This window comes from Dryobates pubescens, chromosome 28 (genome assembly GCF_014839835.1).
Source record: "Dryobates pubescens isolate bDryPub1 chromosome 28, bDryPub1.pri, whole genome shotgun sequence".
Lineage (NCBI taxonomy): Eukaryota > Metazoa > Chordata > Aves > Piciformes > Picidae > Dryobates > Dryobates pubescens.
The window spans coordinates 2,217,361-2,232,047 of NC_071639.1; the positions used below are offsets into that span (position 1 = coordinate 2,217,361).

General features: G+C 55.6%; 1 protein-coding gene across 1 annotated transcript in view; it reads left to right on the top strand.

The window, feature by feature from the left end:
* The first annotated feature begins 5,176 nt into the window (after positions 1-5,176).
* ARHGAP18 (Rho GTPase activating protein 18) overlaps positions 5,177-14,687 on the top strand; it is a 101,160-nt gene continuing 91,649 nt past the window's right edge. The window contains exons 1-2 of the mRNA XM_054173979.1: positions 5,177-5,976; positions 12,577-12,975. Coding sequence (XP_054029954.1) covers positions 5,177-5,976; positions 12,577-12,975 — 1,199 coding nt within the window. The remainder of the gene's footprint in view (positions 5,977-12,576; positions 12,976-14,687) is intronic.

A 14,687-nucleotide genomic window follows, 5' to 3' on the forward strand; every position in this document is an offset into this window, starting at 1 on the left:
GCTGAGGGAGCTGGGGTTGCTTAGCCTGCAGAAGAGGAGGCTCAGGGGAGACCTTCTTGCTCTCTGCAACTCCCTGCAGGGAGGTTGTAGCCAGATGGGGGTTGGTCTCTTCTGCCAGGCAGCCAGCAGCAGAACAAGAGGACACAGTCTCAAGCTGTGCCAGGGGAGGTTTAGGCTGGAGGTGAGGAGAAAGTTCTTCCCAGCAAGAGGAATTGGCCACTGGAATGTGCTGCCCAGGGAGGTGGTGGAGTCCCCATCCCTCGAGGTGTTTAAGAGAGGCTTGGCTGTGGCCCTTGGAGCCATGGTTTAGTTGTCAGGAGGGGTTAGGTATTAGGTCATAGGTTGGACTTGATGATCTCTGAGGCCTTTCCCAACCTGGTTGATTCTGTGATTCTATGGTTAAGATGACACTTCCCAAAGTGCAGTCAGGATCTCAGACCTGGCTAAAGTTTTCTGCCTTTCTTTGGGATTCAGTTAAATCTCTGGGAATGCCCTTCTGGGTTGCTATGAACCATTTTGTTCCTTTCTTTGTTTAACTCCTGTTGCATTCAGAAGATTGTTTCACTTCAAAACAGCAAAAATGGTGAGAGCTTAAAATATCCCATAATAAGTGTGGCTGAATCTAATTGCAGAGCATAAAATGGGATTGGAGGAGGAAACATTGTGCTAGGGTTTGGTTGGGATGAGAGGGAATGATGCAGAAGGAATCTATTGTTTTGTCAATGAGAAAGAGCTAAGAATGCTTTGACTTTGTGCTGCCTTGACATTTGCCTGGGGAATGCTCAGTTTCAAAGCCCTCAAGGAGCAGTGGGATGCTTTCTTGCAGCCCATGACTCATGCCATTGTTCCTCTCTTTCCTCTGAAGCATTTCTCCTCAGCTCAAAGCAGCATCTCTGGGTAGCTCTGGCTTGCTCACTTTGGGAGTGTCCCCATCTTCCGGAGCTTTTCTGACTGACTCAGCTCAGAGGAAACCCTTGGCTGCTCTGTGTTTTACCTGAGTTTTATCTGGGCTGCCCAGGGAGGTGGTGGAGTCGCCATCACTGGAGGTGTTTAGGAAGAGACTGGATGAGGCCCTTGGTGCCATAGTTTAGTTGATTAGATGGTGCTGGGTGAGAGGTTGGACTTGATGATCTCAAAGGTCTCTTCCAACCTGGTTTATTCTGTTCTGTTCTATTCTATTCTGCTCTGCTCTGCTCTATCATTGTATTTCCTCTGGTTTTGGCGATCCAGTCCTCCCATCTACTTCCCTAAGCATCTTGACAGTCTGGAAGTTCACAGCAGCAATAGAGAGGGAAGGAAACAAACAGTGCCACTGAGCTAACCTCAGGGAAGGGATCCATAGCTTTCTGAGGAGTAACAGAGGAGGTTTAGGCTGGATGTTAGGATGAAGTTCCTCATAGAAAGAGAGATTGGCCACTGGGATGTGTTGCCTGGGGAGGTGGTGGAGTCACCCTCACTGGAGGTGTTTAGGAAGAGCCTGGATGAGGCCCTTGGTGCCATGGTTTAATTGATCAGATGGTGCTGGGTGATAGGTTGGACTTGATGATCTCAAAGGTCTCTTCCAACCTGGTTTATTCTAGTCTATTCTACTCTATTCTATTCCAGTGTATTCTGTTCCAGTGTATTCCACCTCATCAGATGTTTTTGCCTTGCCAATCCAGCTGTGTTCAAAACTTGAGGCCATGGCAAAATGAACAGGATGATGAAGAGCTGCCAGCCAGTGAGCTGCTGGCTTAGTGAAGATGTGACAGAGAGTCTGGAGTTGACAAGGGCTGGGAGTGACAGGATGAGGGACAATGGCTTTGAGCTGGGAGAGGGGAGACTGAGACTGGAGGTGAGGAAAGAATTCCATGATTCTATCAAACATTCAAGTTGTGTCTATTTACTTCTGCTGATTTCTGGCACCACAGACTTCTAAACAACCTCAAGTCCCTGAGGAGTTCCTGGTGAAGTGGAAACATTCCATGTCCTGTGAATTCATTTCTGAGCTTCAATAATTGGTGTCCCTGGCCATGGCAGGGGGGTTGGACCTGGATGGTCCTTGAGGTCCCTTCCAACCCTGACAATTCTGTGACTCTAATTTGACTGTTATCAACACACAAAAGGCTTCATTGGACTCATTAAATCCAGCATTCACTGTCAGAAACTGCTGCAGGTTTGCCTCAGACAAGTTAGTGTGTGTGTGTTAGGATCATCTTGGCCTCAAGCTGCACCAGGGGAGGTTTAAAGATGGCTCCAGGGAGACCTTTAGAGCAGCTTTCCAGTACCTGGAGGGAGCCACAGGAAAGCTGGGGAGGGACTTCTGACAAGGGCTGGGAGTGACAGGATGAGGGACAATGGTTTTGAGCTGGGAGAGGGGAGATTGAGACTGGAGATGAGGAAGAAATTCTTTCTAGTGAGTCTGGTGAGACACTGGCACAGGTTGCCCTGGGAGGCTGTGGCTGCCTCCTCCCTGGAGGTGTTCAAGGCCAGGCTGGATGAGGCCCTGAGCAAACTGGGCTGGTGAGAGGTGTCCCTGCCTATGGCAGGGGTTTGGAGTTGATGATCTTTGAGGTCCCTTCCAACCTAAGACATTTTATAGCCTAAATGATCTTTCTAGGACTCTGACTTGCTAGCCAGATGCAAGCTGTCAAAACTATGCCAGAACTTGCTCAAACCTAACCTAAAGCAGGGGGGGAGTAGCTGCCACAGGCTGTGAACCTGTGGATGGATGCAGCCTGCCCTTTAAAGCAGCACATCACAGGTTTGCTTTTGAGCCAGCACCACCTCCATCTCACTTGCTGAATCAGCAGCTGGTCACCTTAGCCATCTCCACAGCAGATGCTGGATGTGGGGGTCTCTGTCCTGACTTAGAGAGCTGGAGCTGTGAGTTACAGGGATTTCCTCTGCTTCTGCCTCTCCAGTGGGTTTGGTGTTGGTTGCAGTGTCCAGGAGCAGGGACAAAGCCAGGATTTGTGGCACTTGTGTGACAGCAGCCTCACAAACCACAAAGTGAATGTCACAGGATCACAGGATGTCAGGGGTTGGAAGGGACCCAAAGAGATCATCCAGTCCAACCCCCCTGCCAGAGCAGGAGCAGAGAATCCAGCACAGGTCACACAGGAACACATCCAGACAGGGCTGGGAAGGCTCCAGACAAGGATACTCCACAACCTCTCTGGGCAGCCTGCTCCAGGGCTCTGGGAGCCTCACAGTGCAGAAGTTCCTCCTCATGTTCAGGTGGAGCCTCCTGTGCTGCCGTTTCCATCCATTGCTCCTTGTCTTATGCCAGGGAGCAAGCAAGCAGAGTCTGTCCCTGTCCCCTCCCTCCTGACCCCCAGCCCTCAGCTATTGATAAACATTGATTGAATCCCTTCTCAGTCTTCTCCTCTCCAGACTAAACAGCCCCAGGGCTCTCAGCCTGTCCTCCCCAGGCAGTGCTCAGTGCCCTGATCATGCTCATAGCCTCTGCTGGACCCTCTCCTGCAGATCCTTGTCCCTCTTAAACTGTCCTCTACCACTCTCTCCATAAGAAGCTGCAGAATGAGCATCCTAACTATGCTTCAGTGTGCAAAGTGATCAGCAAATCTGTTCAAGCTGTGTCATACATGCACTGGAAGTTCCAGCCCAACATGAGATGGAACTGCTTTGCTGTGAGGGTGCTGGAGCCGAGGAGCTGCCACAGGAACAGAAGGGAAAACTTTGTCACTGTGAGGGTCCCAGAGCCCTGGAGCAGGCTGCCCAGAGAGGTTGTGGAGTCTCTTGCTCTGGAGACTCCCAAGACTCAGCTGGATGTGTTCCTGGGTGACCCTGCTCTGGCAGGGGGGATGGACTGGGTGATCTCCAGAGGTCCCTTCCAAACTCCAGGATTCTGTGGGTCTGTGTTCAAATCAGCCATAGAAGGACTAGAAGCACCAAGGTGAGAAGCAGCTGTGGGAAAAGCTTCTCTTCTCTAAACAGTGACTCTGGGATGTGGTCAGGAGAGTATTTGTGATGTTGTACAAAGTCTCAGTTGCTCTGCAGAGTTCAGAGCTCATGGAAGATGAAACAGGAGTTGAACAGATGCAGAAAGAGTGGGGAAGGGTGGTCAGGAGGAGAGAAGAACTCTGCTTGAAAGAAAACCAAAAGCATGTGTCATGTTTAACCCAGAAAAGCCCTTTCTGAAGGGCTGTGCAGCCAGCTGCCAGGTAGAAATGCAAGCCAGGAATGAGCAGGAGCAGGAGACAGCCTGCTCCAGAGGTTCTCTTTGATGTTTATTTCATGTTCATATGCTAGCAGTGTGTATCTAGCTGTGTACCTGCACCACAGCTGGGTGACATCTTGGGAGAGCCAAGAACTCCTTGCTTCTCTCAGGGGCTTGCTGACCACTCTGCTCCCCAGCACTGCTTTCCTGCTATGGGGCAATGGTTTGGAACTAGAGCAGGGTAGCTCTGGGCTGAGGAGCTACAACACTCTCCTATGGGGACAGGCTGGGAGAGATGAGGCTGTTCATCCTGGGGAAGAGCAGGCTCCATGGAAAACCTAGAGCTGCATTTCAGTATCTGAAGGAGACCTACAGGCAGGCTGGGGAGGGACTGTCCAGAAGGGCCAGTGGGGATAGGAAGGGGCAGTGGTTTGAAGCTGGAGCAGGGCAGAGTTAGGTTGGACATCAGGAAGAAGTTCTTCACAGTGGTGAGACACTGGAACAGGTTGTGGACACCTCATCCCTGGAAGTGTTTAAGACCAGGCTGGATGAGACTTTGAGCAAGCTGGGCTGGTGAGAGGTGTCCCTGCCCGTGGCAGGGGAGTTGGAATTGGATGATCTTTGGGGTCCCTTCCAACCCAACCCATTCTATGATATCTGTGTCACTTCATCCCTATTGAATAATGCACCACAAAAGGTGAACCTCCTGATGTCCTGGGCAGGAACATGCTGTGTCTTTTGGTACCTTTCAGTGTGGTTGAACATGTGGTGAACAATCCTCATCAAGAGCCGGATATTATTAGCCCTGTTGTATGGAGAGGGAACGGGGAGCAAGAATTGATGTGAGGGTTTGTGCAAGGTCACTCTCCAGATAACCAGGGCTAAATTACCCCTGCAGAAACTGGTACACCTCTGGGTGAAGCTCAGCAGCTGTCTGATCATCTGCAAAGCCATAAAGCAGAGGAGATGAGAACCTCACCCTGTGCTTTATGTAGGGTAAGCAGATGGACTGTGATGGGCAGGATCCGAGTTCTCCAGGGGGTGCATTCAGGACAAATCAAACCAGATAAAGGAGCAGAAACCCAGGGGCTCCTTAGGTTCTGTTTGGATGATCCTAACCCCAGCGCCGGGCGCCCGCTGCTCGCCGTCCGCGGCCCCAGCGCCGGGCGCCCGCTGCTCGCCCTGCGCGGCCCCAGCGCCGGGCGCCCGCTGCTCGCCCTGCGCGGCCCCAGCGCCGGGCGCCCGCTGCTCGCCCTGCGCGGCCCCAGCGCCGGGCGCCCGCTGCTCGCCGTCCGCGGCCCCAGCGCCGGGCGCCCGCTGCTCGCCCTGCGCGGCCCCAGCGCCGGGCGCCCGCTGCTCGCCGTCCGCGGCCCCAGCGCCGGGCGCCCGCTGCTCGCCGTCCGCGGCCCCAGCGCCGGGCGCCCGCTGCTCGCCGTCCGCGGCCCCAGCGCCGGGCGCCCGCTGCTCGCCGTCCGCGGCCCCAGCGCCGGGCGCCCGCTGCTCGCCCTGCGCGCCCCCAGCGCCGGGCGCCCGCTGCTCCCCGCCCGCTGCTCGCCCTGCGCGGCCCCAGCGCCGGGCGCCCGCTGCTCGCCGTCCGCGGCCCCAGCGCCGGGCGCCCGCTGCTCGCCCTGCGCGGCCCCAGCGCCGGGCGCCCGCTGCTCGCCGTCCGCGGCCCCAGCGCCGGGCGCCCGCTGCTCGCCCTGCGCGGCCCCAGCGCCGGGCGCCCGCTGCTCCCCGCCCGCTGCTCGCCCTGCGCGGCCCCAGCGCCGGGCGCCCGCTGCTCCCTCTCCCCACCCCCAGCGCCGGGAGCTGCTGTTACACCTTTGCAGTCACCAAATTCAGCCTTACCAAAGCAGCCACCAGAGTGCACCAGATACGCTTTAGAGCCCCTTCCAAGGAATGTCCCTCTCTTTTTTCTCCTCCTTTCTGCTATCAGAAATTAATCAGCTGTTTAATGATGATGAGTGGGGGCGAAGGTGAAAGCTTTCAGAAGGCTTGGAGGGTGTTGGTTCCCTTACCTGTGCCCATGTCCTCCTGGTTGCCCTGTGCCAGTTGTGTGCCAGCTCCAAAGCATAGTGGCAAAGAATCCCAAAGCACACAGAGTCCCTTCCAGCACACCCAAAGGTCCCCAACACTTCCCTTCTCCCCACCTGAGGGTCTACCCAAGCCCCCCAGGGCTCTTTCTTCCCCCCATTGCTAGACTGGTCTCAGGCTGGCCAGGGCTGAGCCTGCCCCAACCCCTTCTCCTCCTGGCATTAGGCCCAGACAGACCTGAGAGGCCTTGAGATCCTCCCCCAGCATTCCCCACTAGGGAGCATCTCCCACGGGAGCAAAGAGGGAAGGAAGAGGCAGAGAAGGACTTTGCAGAGGGGTTTACAGGGTGCAGGATATTATGGGTATGCCATAGGCTGTTCCCTGTGCACACCTGGCTGGGTTGGACACTGGGGACAGCAGAGGTGTAACTCCTGTGGCAGGGACAGGAGGCAGCCAGCCTGAGCTGCCACACTATTAAGAATCCTGTGAGCACTTGATTGCAGGATGCTCTGCAACTGGCAGGATCAGGCCACAGACAACACTCACAAGGTGCTGACTAGCAAACAGGCTACTGACTGGCTGCTTCCCATGTGCCTCTGTGTGTGTGACCATAGAGTCAGAGATGGCATTGGGTTGGAAGGGACCCCTAAAAGTCATCTTGTCCAACCCCCTTGTGCTCAGCAGGGACTCCTCCTACTAGTCCAGTCCTACTAGACTCCTCCAACTAGTTCAGGTTGCTCAGGGCACCATCAAGTTTGACCTTGAATGCCTTCAGGAATGGGATTCCAACCATGTCCCTGGGCAGCCTGTTCCAGTGTCTCACCACCCTCGTGAAGAACTTCTTCCTGATATCCAACCTAACTCTGCCCTGCTCCAGCTTCAAACCATTGGCCCTTGTCTTATTAAAGACAGGTTTAAGAAGGGTATAAATATCTCTGGTTGGTTTATCAGCAGTTTAAATCCCATTTGATTTCTTAATTGAATTTACTTCATTCTAGCTCCTTTTTCCACCCCCTTTGTGCCACACTTTCCAAAGCTGGCTTGCCCTCCAGCTGAGTGGTGCAACCTCCCTCCTGATCCACCCCCTCCCTAGGAACAAGGCAGCTTCTTCCTCTTCTCCACATGCTGTAAATGCCCTCTGGGCAGTCCCTGGTAACCACACTGGGTACATCTTTTTTCTGCTTCTTTCCTTTCCAGCAGCAGGGCAGCATGCAAGGTTGTGCCTTAATTACAGTGCATCAAAGAAAAAGGAGTTATATTTTTGTCCCCATAGCCCCTGCTGTACATTTAGTTTGGTGCAAAGGGCTTTCACAGAACCACAGACTGTTAGGGGTTGGAAGGGACCTCAAGAGATTGATTCCTGCCAGAGCAGGGTCACCCAGGGCAGCTCACCCAGGAACACATCCTGGTGGGGTTGGAAAGTCTCCAGAGCAGGAGACTCCACAACCTCTCTGGGCAGCCTGCTCCAGGCTCCAGCACCCTCACAGTCACAAAGTTTTCCCTCCTGTTCCCCTGGCACCTCCTCTGCTCCAGCTTGCCCCCAGTGCCCCTTGTGCTGTTCTTGGCCATCCCTGGGCAGAGCCTGGCTCCAGCCCTGCACATCTTTATCCCCAGCCATGAGGGCACCCCTCAGGCTGCTCTGCTCCCAGCTCCAAGCCCCAGCTGCCTCAGCCTGGCCTCACAGGAGACGTTCCACTGCCTGCAGCAGCTCTGTGCCTCTGGGATGGACTCTTTCAAGCAGTTCCCTGAGGTCTTTCTTGACATGAGGGGCCCAGAACTGGACACAATATTCCAGATGTGGCCTCCCCAGGGCAGAGGAGAGGGGGAGGAGAACCTTCCTCAAACCACTAAGCACTCCCTTTCTAATCCACCCCAGGATGCCCTTGGCCTTCTTGGCCACCAGGGCACATTGCTGGCTCATGGCCATCCTGTTGTCCACCAGCACTCCCAGGTCCTTTTCTGCAGAGCTGCTCTCCAACAGCTCAGCCCCCAGCCTGTACTGCTCCCTGAGGTTGTTCTTCCCCAGATGCAGGACTCTACCCTTGTCCTTGTTGGGTTTCATTCAGTCCCTCCCTGCTCAGCTCTCCAGCCTGTCTAGGTCTGGCTGAATGGTGGCCCAGCCTGAGGGGCTGTCAGCCACTGCTCCCAGTTTGGTGCCATCAGCAAACCTGTTGCCAGTGCTCTCTGTGCCCTCAGCCAGGATGTTGATGAATAGTGCTGGTCCCAGCACCAACCCCTTTGGGAAACAACTCATCAAACACAGAATGCTTTGGATGGTTTTACTTTTCTCTCTGCTATTTTCCAGCTGTTCTTGAAAGGAGTTTCATAACTCAGGGGAGCATTTGGCATGCAGTGAGTTAGGTTAAGTCAGAGGCATGGCCAGGTCCTAAGGCCCCTGGTGTTTCCATGTGTAGTTTGCTTGGTTTAGTTTAAAAGGAAAAGGTTGAGACCTTTAGCAAATATTGATTTGCATTCTGCACTGGCTGTGGGACAGTTAATCAGGGGAGCACTCAAAGAGGGAGCTGCAGGCACCAGCAGATTGTTGTCCTGGCACACACTGAGAGGCTGTTAGCTCAGCTCAGGCTGCTGTGCTCCTGAAGTGAGCAGTGACACCAGGTGAGTCTCCTCACTGTGTTTATGGCAGAGGTTTGGGCAGTTCTTGCCTTTTGGACACAGCCTGAGGGGAGACCACCTTGGTCTCTGTAAATCCCTGAAAGGAGATGGCAGTGAGGCGGGGGTTGGGCTCTTCTCTCTAGTCTCAGGTGATGGAAGGCGAGGAAATGGCCTGAAATTGTGCCAGGGGAGGGGTAGGTTGGAGATCAGGAAAATTTTCTTTGCTGCCAGAGTGGTCAGGGATTGGCAGAGGCTGCCCAGGGAGGTGGTGGAGTCCCCATGCCTGGAGGTGTTGCAGAAACCTGTTGCCATGGCACTGTGGGCCATGGTTTAGTGGCTGTGGTGGTGTTGGGATGATGATTGGACTGGATGATCTTAAAGGTCTTTTCCAACCAAAACAATGCTGTGATTCTGTATCAGGCTACTGTGATTTCTGTTTGACAGCAGCTGAACAGGAGCCAGCAGTGTGCCCAGGTGGCCAAGAAGGCCAAGGGCATCCTGGCCTGCATCAGGAAGAGTGTGGCCAGCAGGAGCAGGGAAGTCCTTGTGCCCTGTGCTCAGCACTAGCTTAGGCCACACCTTGAGTCCTGTGGCCAGTTCTGGGCCCCTCAGTTTCAGAAGGACATTGAGAGACTTGAAGGTGTCCAGAGAAGGGCAAGGAGGCTGGGGAGGGGTCTGGAGCACAGCCCTGTGAGGAGAGGCTGAGGGAGCTGGGGTTGCTTAGCCTGCAGAAGAGGAGGCTCAGGGGAGACCTTCTTGCTCTCTGCAACTCCCTGAAGGGAGGCTGTAGCCAGGTGGGGGTTGGTCTCTTCTCCCAGGCACCCAGCAGCAGAACAAGAAGACACAGTCTCAAGCTGTGCCAGGGGAGGTTTAGGCTGGAGGTGAGGAGAAAGTTCTTCCCAGAGAGAGTTGTTAGCCACTGGAATGTGCTGCCCAGGGAGGTGGTGGAGTCCCCATCCCTGGAGGTGTTCAAGAGGGGATTGGATGTGGCACTTGGTGCCATGGTCCTAGTAGTCATGAGGTGTTGGGTGACAGGTTGGACTCGATGATCTCTGAGGTCTCTTCCAACCTCGTTGATTCTATGATTCTATGACTTAAAGCTAAGGCAGCAGTTGACCTTCAGTGGTGTAAGAAGGGGCTAGGTGTGTGATGCTTGGCCTGCTGAACAGCAGCCAAGCTTTCCTGTGCTTGTAATGCCGGGACTGTTCTCGAACAGGGTGTCAGGGTGTTCTCAAACAGTGACAGGGTGTTATCAAACAGGGTGACAGGATGTTCTCAAACAGAGTGACAGGGTGTTATCAAACAGGGTGACAGGATGTTCTCAAACAGAGTGACAGGGTGTTATCAAACAGGGTGACAGGCTTGTAATGCTGGGACTGTTCTCTAACAGGGTGACATTGCCCTTTCTAAAGGAGTGGGGGATGTCCTGCTTGGCACTGTGTTGAAGGCCACCCCTTTCAAAGGAAACCTCCTGGGTGAAGTTATCAGCTTAAGTCAATGACAAAATTCAGCCATGTCTGGCTATCACCTGTGAGCTCTGGAAAGTCTGCAGCTGCAAGCTTCAAGGAGTCTGAAGGACAAACTGACCTTGCTCACACACGAGGGAAAGTTCTTCCTGTTTGCTTCTCTGCTGGGATCAACTTCTCAGCGAACCTCGGTGGAGGTTTCTGTGCTTGGTAGCTGTGTGCTGGAGAGCAGCTGTGCAGAACACCTGGTGGGTCCAGGACCACATGCAGCTGCCCAGTTTAGCTGTACCAGGGGTTTAAATAAGTGAAGGCATCTCAGGGGTTCAAGTAAGTGAAGGCAGCTCACAGCCTGCTGCTGAACTTCTCAGCTCTTCCACTGCAAGCAGAGCAGTTGCACAATTCTTTTTGTTTTAAAGGGGAAAAGGAAATGCAAGACACACTCATGCTGAAGTCACAGTGATGATAATTTGGCAAAGCTTATCACAGAATCACAGAATGGTAGGAGTTGGAAGGGACCTCCAGAGCTCAGGGAGTCCAACCCCCCTGCCAAAGCAGGAACACCTAGGGCAGGTCACACAGGAACGTGTCCAGACCCCTAAGCAGTGTGTGTGCACTTACAGGTCCATGTTACAGACACACAGAATCACTTCAGTTGTAAAAGACCTTTAAGGTCATCTAGCCCAACCATTCTCTAACTCTACCAAGTGTGGTGCTAAGCCACATCCTTCAGCACCACATCTCTGCCTCTTTGAAACACCTCCAGGTGTGGAGATTCAGCCACCTCCTTGGGAAGCCTGGGCCAGGGTCTGAGAACCCTTTCAGGGCAGGGGCTGTAGTTGCAGTGAATGAAAAAAGCAGGTTTGAGCACTGTGATGCAGATCCTGCCAACCAGTGCAGAGCTAAGACCACCTCCTGAGAGTTTGTGTGAGGCACAGCAGTGGTCTGTCCCTGCTGGAAAGGGCACCCCAAGAGTAGAGTAGAGTAGAATAGACCAGGTCGGAAAAGACCTTTGAGATCATCAAGTCCAACCTATCACCCAGCACCATCTGATCAACTAAACCATGGCACCAAGCACACCATCCAGTCTCTTCCTAAACACCTCCAGTGATGGTGACTCCACCACCTCCCTGGGCAGCACATTCCAATGGCCAGTCTCTCTCTCTGTGAAGAACTTCTTCCTAACATCCAGCTGCTGCTGGCTGGCAGAGGATGACCTTGGAGCTTGGTGGCAGGAGCTCTGACACCTTGTGCCCTTGCCTGCTGCCCTCACCTGCTCTTTATAGCGAGAGCTTGGCATTAAAAATACTAACAAGCATTTTTTCCCCATGAACAGGCCAAGGTACAAAGCAAACACTGAGCACATTCCTTATTCTCCTCCTCAGGCTGGTGTGGCAGCAGCACCTGCAGCTCGCTGTGTGCTGGCACTGCCCCAGCTTTGCTCCATTGCACTCAGCTCTTCATGGGCACATTGCTTATTCTCCTCCTCAGGCTGGTGTGGCAGCAGCACCTGCAGCTCGCTGTGGGCTGGCTCTGCCCCAGCTTTGCTCCATTGCACTCAGCTCTTCATGGGCACATTGCTTATTCTCCTCCTCAGGCTGGTGTGGCAGCAGCACCTGCAGCTCGCTGTGGGCTGGCACTGCCCCAGCGTTGCTCCATTGCACTCAGCTCTTCATGGGCACATTGCTTATTCTCCTCCTCAGGCCGGTGTGGCAGCAGCACCTGCAGCTTGCTGTGGGCTGGCACTGCCCCAGCTTTGCTCCGTTGCACTCAGCTCTTCATGGGCACATTGCTTATTCTCCTCCTCAGGCCGGTGTGGCAGCAGCACCTGCAGCTCGCTGTGGGCTGGCACTGCCCCAGCTTTGCTCCGTTGCACTCAGCTCTTCATGGGCACATTGCTTATTCTCCTCCTCAGGCCGGTGTGGCAGCAGCACCTGCAGCTCGCTGTGGGCTGGCACTGCCCCAGCTTTGCTCCATTGCACTCAGCTCTTCATGGGCACATTGCTTATTCTCCTCCTCAGGCCGGTGTGGCAGCAGCACCTGCAGCTTGCTGTGGGCTGGCACTGCCCCAGCTTTGCTCCGTTGCACTCAGCTCTTCATGGGCACATTGCTTATTCTCCTCCTCAGGCCGGTGTGGCAGCAGCACCTGCAGCTCGCTGTGTGCTGGCACTGCCCCAGCTTTGCTCCATTGCACTCAGCTCTTCATGGGCACATTGCTTATTCTCCTCCTCAGGCCGGTGTGGCAGCAGCACCTGCAGCTCGCTGTGGGCTGGCACTGCCCCAGCTTTGCTCCGTTGCACTCAGCGTTTCCGAAGCTCAAGCCGAACCGCGGCCTGGCCGAGGCAGTGCTGCTCTGCAGCAGCTCCCGGGGTATGGCCGGAGCGGAGCCCAGCCCGGGCCGAGCCCCCCGCAGGCGGCCGGGAGCCGCGAGCTGTGTGCGCCGCCGGGCGCGGGCGGCCGTGTCGGGGGCGGGCGCAGGGGCACGGCGGCGGCGGGCCGCAGGAAGCGCTGCCGTCACCCGGCCCTGCCCCGCCGTGCCGGGAGGCTGGGCTGGGCTTGGCCGCGCCGGGCAGGGGCCGGGGCCGCCCCGCTCAGCGTAGCCAGAAGGGATGCGGCGGCGCACGCCATGAACTGGCGATCCGGCTCCCGCGGCGTGGTCCTCACCGCCTACCACCCCAGCGGCGGCGGCGACGGCCCCGGAGGGTGAGTGCGGGGCAAGGGCAGGCCGGGGCGGCGGCGGGCACTGCCCGGCTGGGCTCGGCAGGTGCGGCGGGGGAGGGCGCCGAGCCGGGGCTGTGCCGCCGAGGAGGAGGAGCGGAGCCGGCTGCTGGGGAAACTGTTGCGCGGGGAGAAAGTGTTTGTTTGCTCGGGGAGAAGGTGTTTGTGCGGCCCCGGGGGACCCTGCGCTTTTCCCCTCGCTGCGCTTTGGTCCGCGTCCTCTCGGAAGAGCTTTCCTGGAGGTTTTTCCCTCCTCTTCCTCCGGTGCCAAGCCCAGGTGTTTGCGGGGCTGCCGAGGGGCGAGCGGCAGCGCCGGGCGCCGGCTGGTGTGGAGGTGTTGGTGGCCGGGGGCGAGCCCCGCGGCGTGCGGCGAGCCCCGCGGCGTGCTCCTCGGTGCCGGGCTGAGCGCCGGGAGGGGCGGCAGGCTGCGGGGGGTGGGTGCTGCCCGCTGGCTTCGGCGGCAGCTGGACCGACCCCTCAGGCCTCAGGTGGGGCGGTTGAGTTTCTCTCTCTATAAGGACATTGAGAGGCTGGAGCGTGTCCAGAGAAGGGCAATGGAGCTGGGGAAGGGTCTGGAGAACAGGGCTGGGGAGGAGCAGCTGAGGGAGCTGGGGGTGTTGAGTGTGGAGAAGAGGAGGCTGAGGGAGACCTCATTACTCTCTGCAGCTCCCTGAAAGGAGGTGGTATTGAGACAGGGGTTGGTCCCTTCTCCCTAGTAACAAGTGTTAGGACAAGAAGAAACAGCCTCGGGTTGCCCCAGGGTAGGTTTAAGTTGGAGATGAGGAAAAATTTCTTTGCTGCCAGAGTGGTCAGGGATGGGCAGAGGCTGCCCAGGGAGGTGGTGGAATCCCCATCCCTGGAGGTGTTCAAGAGACCTGTGGCCATGGCACCTGGGGACATGGTTTCGTGGCCATGGTGGGGCTGGGTTAATTTTTGGACTGGATGATCTTAGAGGCTTTTCCAGCTCTAAGGTTCTATGGTTTGCATATCACCTCTGTGTTTCACTGCTTTGTACTTTGCATTATTCTTATTGTTTTACTGTGATAAGCAGAAGGAAGGTGCAGGTAGTGACAAGGTAAACTTTGTAGAGCATTTGTCGTTTTCCTTAAGAGATGGACAAAGCAGCCCACTCCTGTGAAGGCTGTGGAGCTCTCAGTGCCCTACAAGGTTAACCAGGTTGGAAAAGACCTTCAAGATCATCAAGTCCAACCTATCACCCAGCACCATCTAATCAACTAAACCATGGCACCAGGAGCCTCATCCAGGCTCTTTTTAAACACCTCCAGTGATGGTGACTCCACCGCCTGTGCCTCCTTAAGTTCAGGTGAAACCTCCTGTGTTCCAGTTTGTACCTATTGCCCCTTGTCCTATCACTGGGCTCCACTGAGAAGAGCCCAGCCCCAGCCTCGAGACCTCCACCCTTTAGGTATTGATCAGCATTGGCAAGATCCCCTCTCAGGCTGCTCAGTTTAACAGAGGCACTGCTGGCTTATCCGTAGCCATGACCAGGGAGACTGCTGTGTGGAGAGGAGAGTTCTGTCTTTATGGCCCATTCAGCCTCGTCTTTTCCTTGCTGAAACTGCCAACAAATGTCCCACTGATAAAAAGGAGAGTGATGAATGCTGAGAAGCCTGCTGAAACTGGGAAGGCAGTGAAAGTGGCACACTTGTTTCCATGGGTCTGTAGGAAGCCTGTGT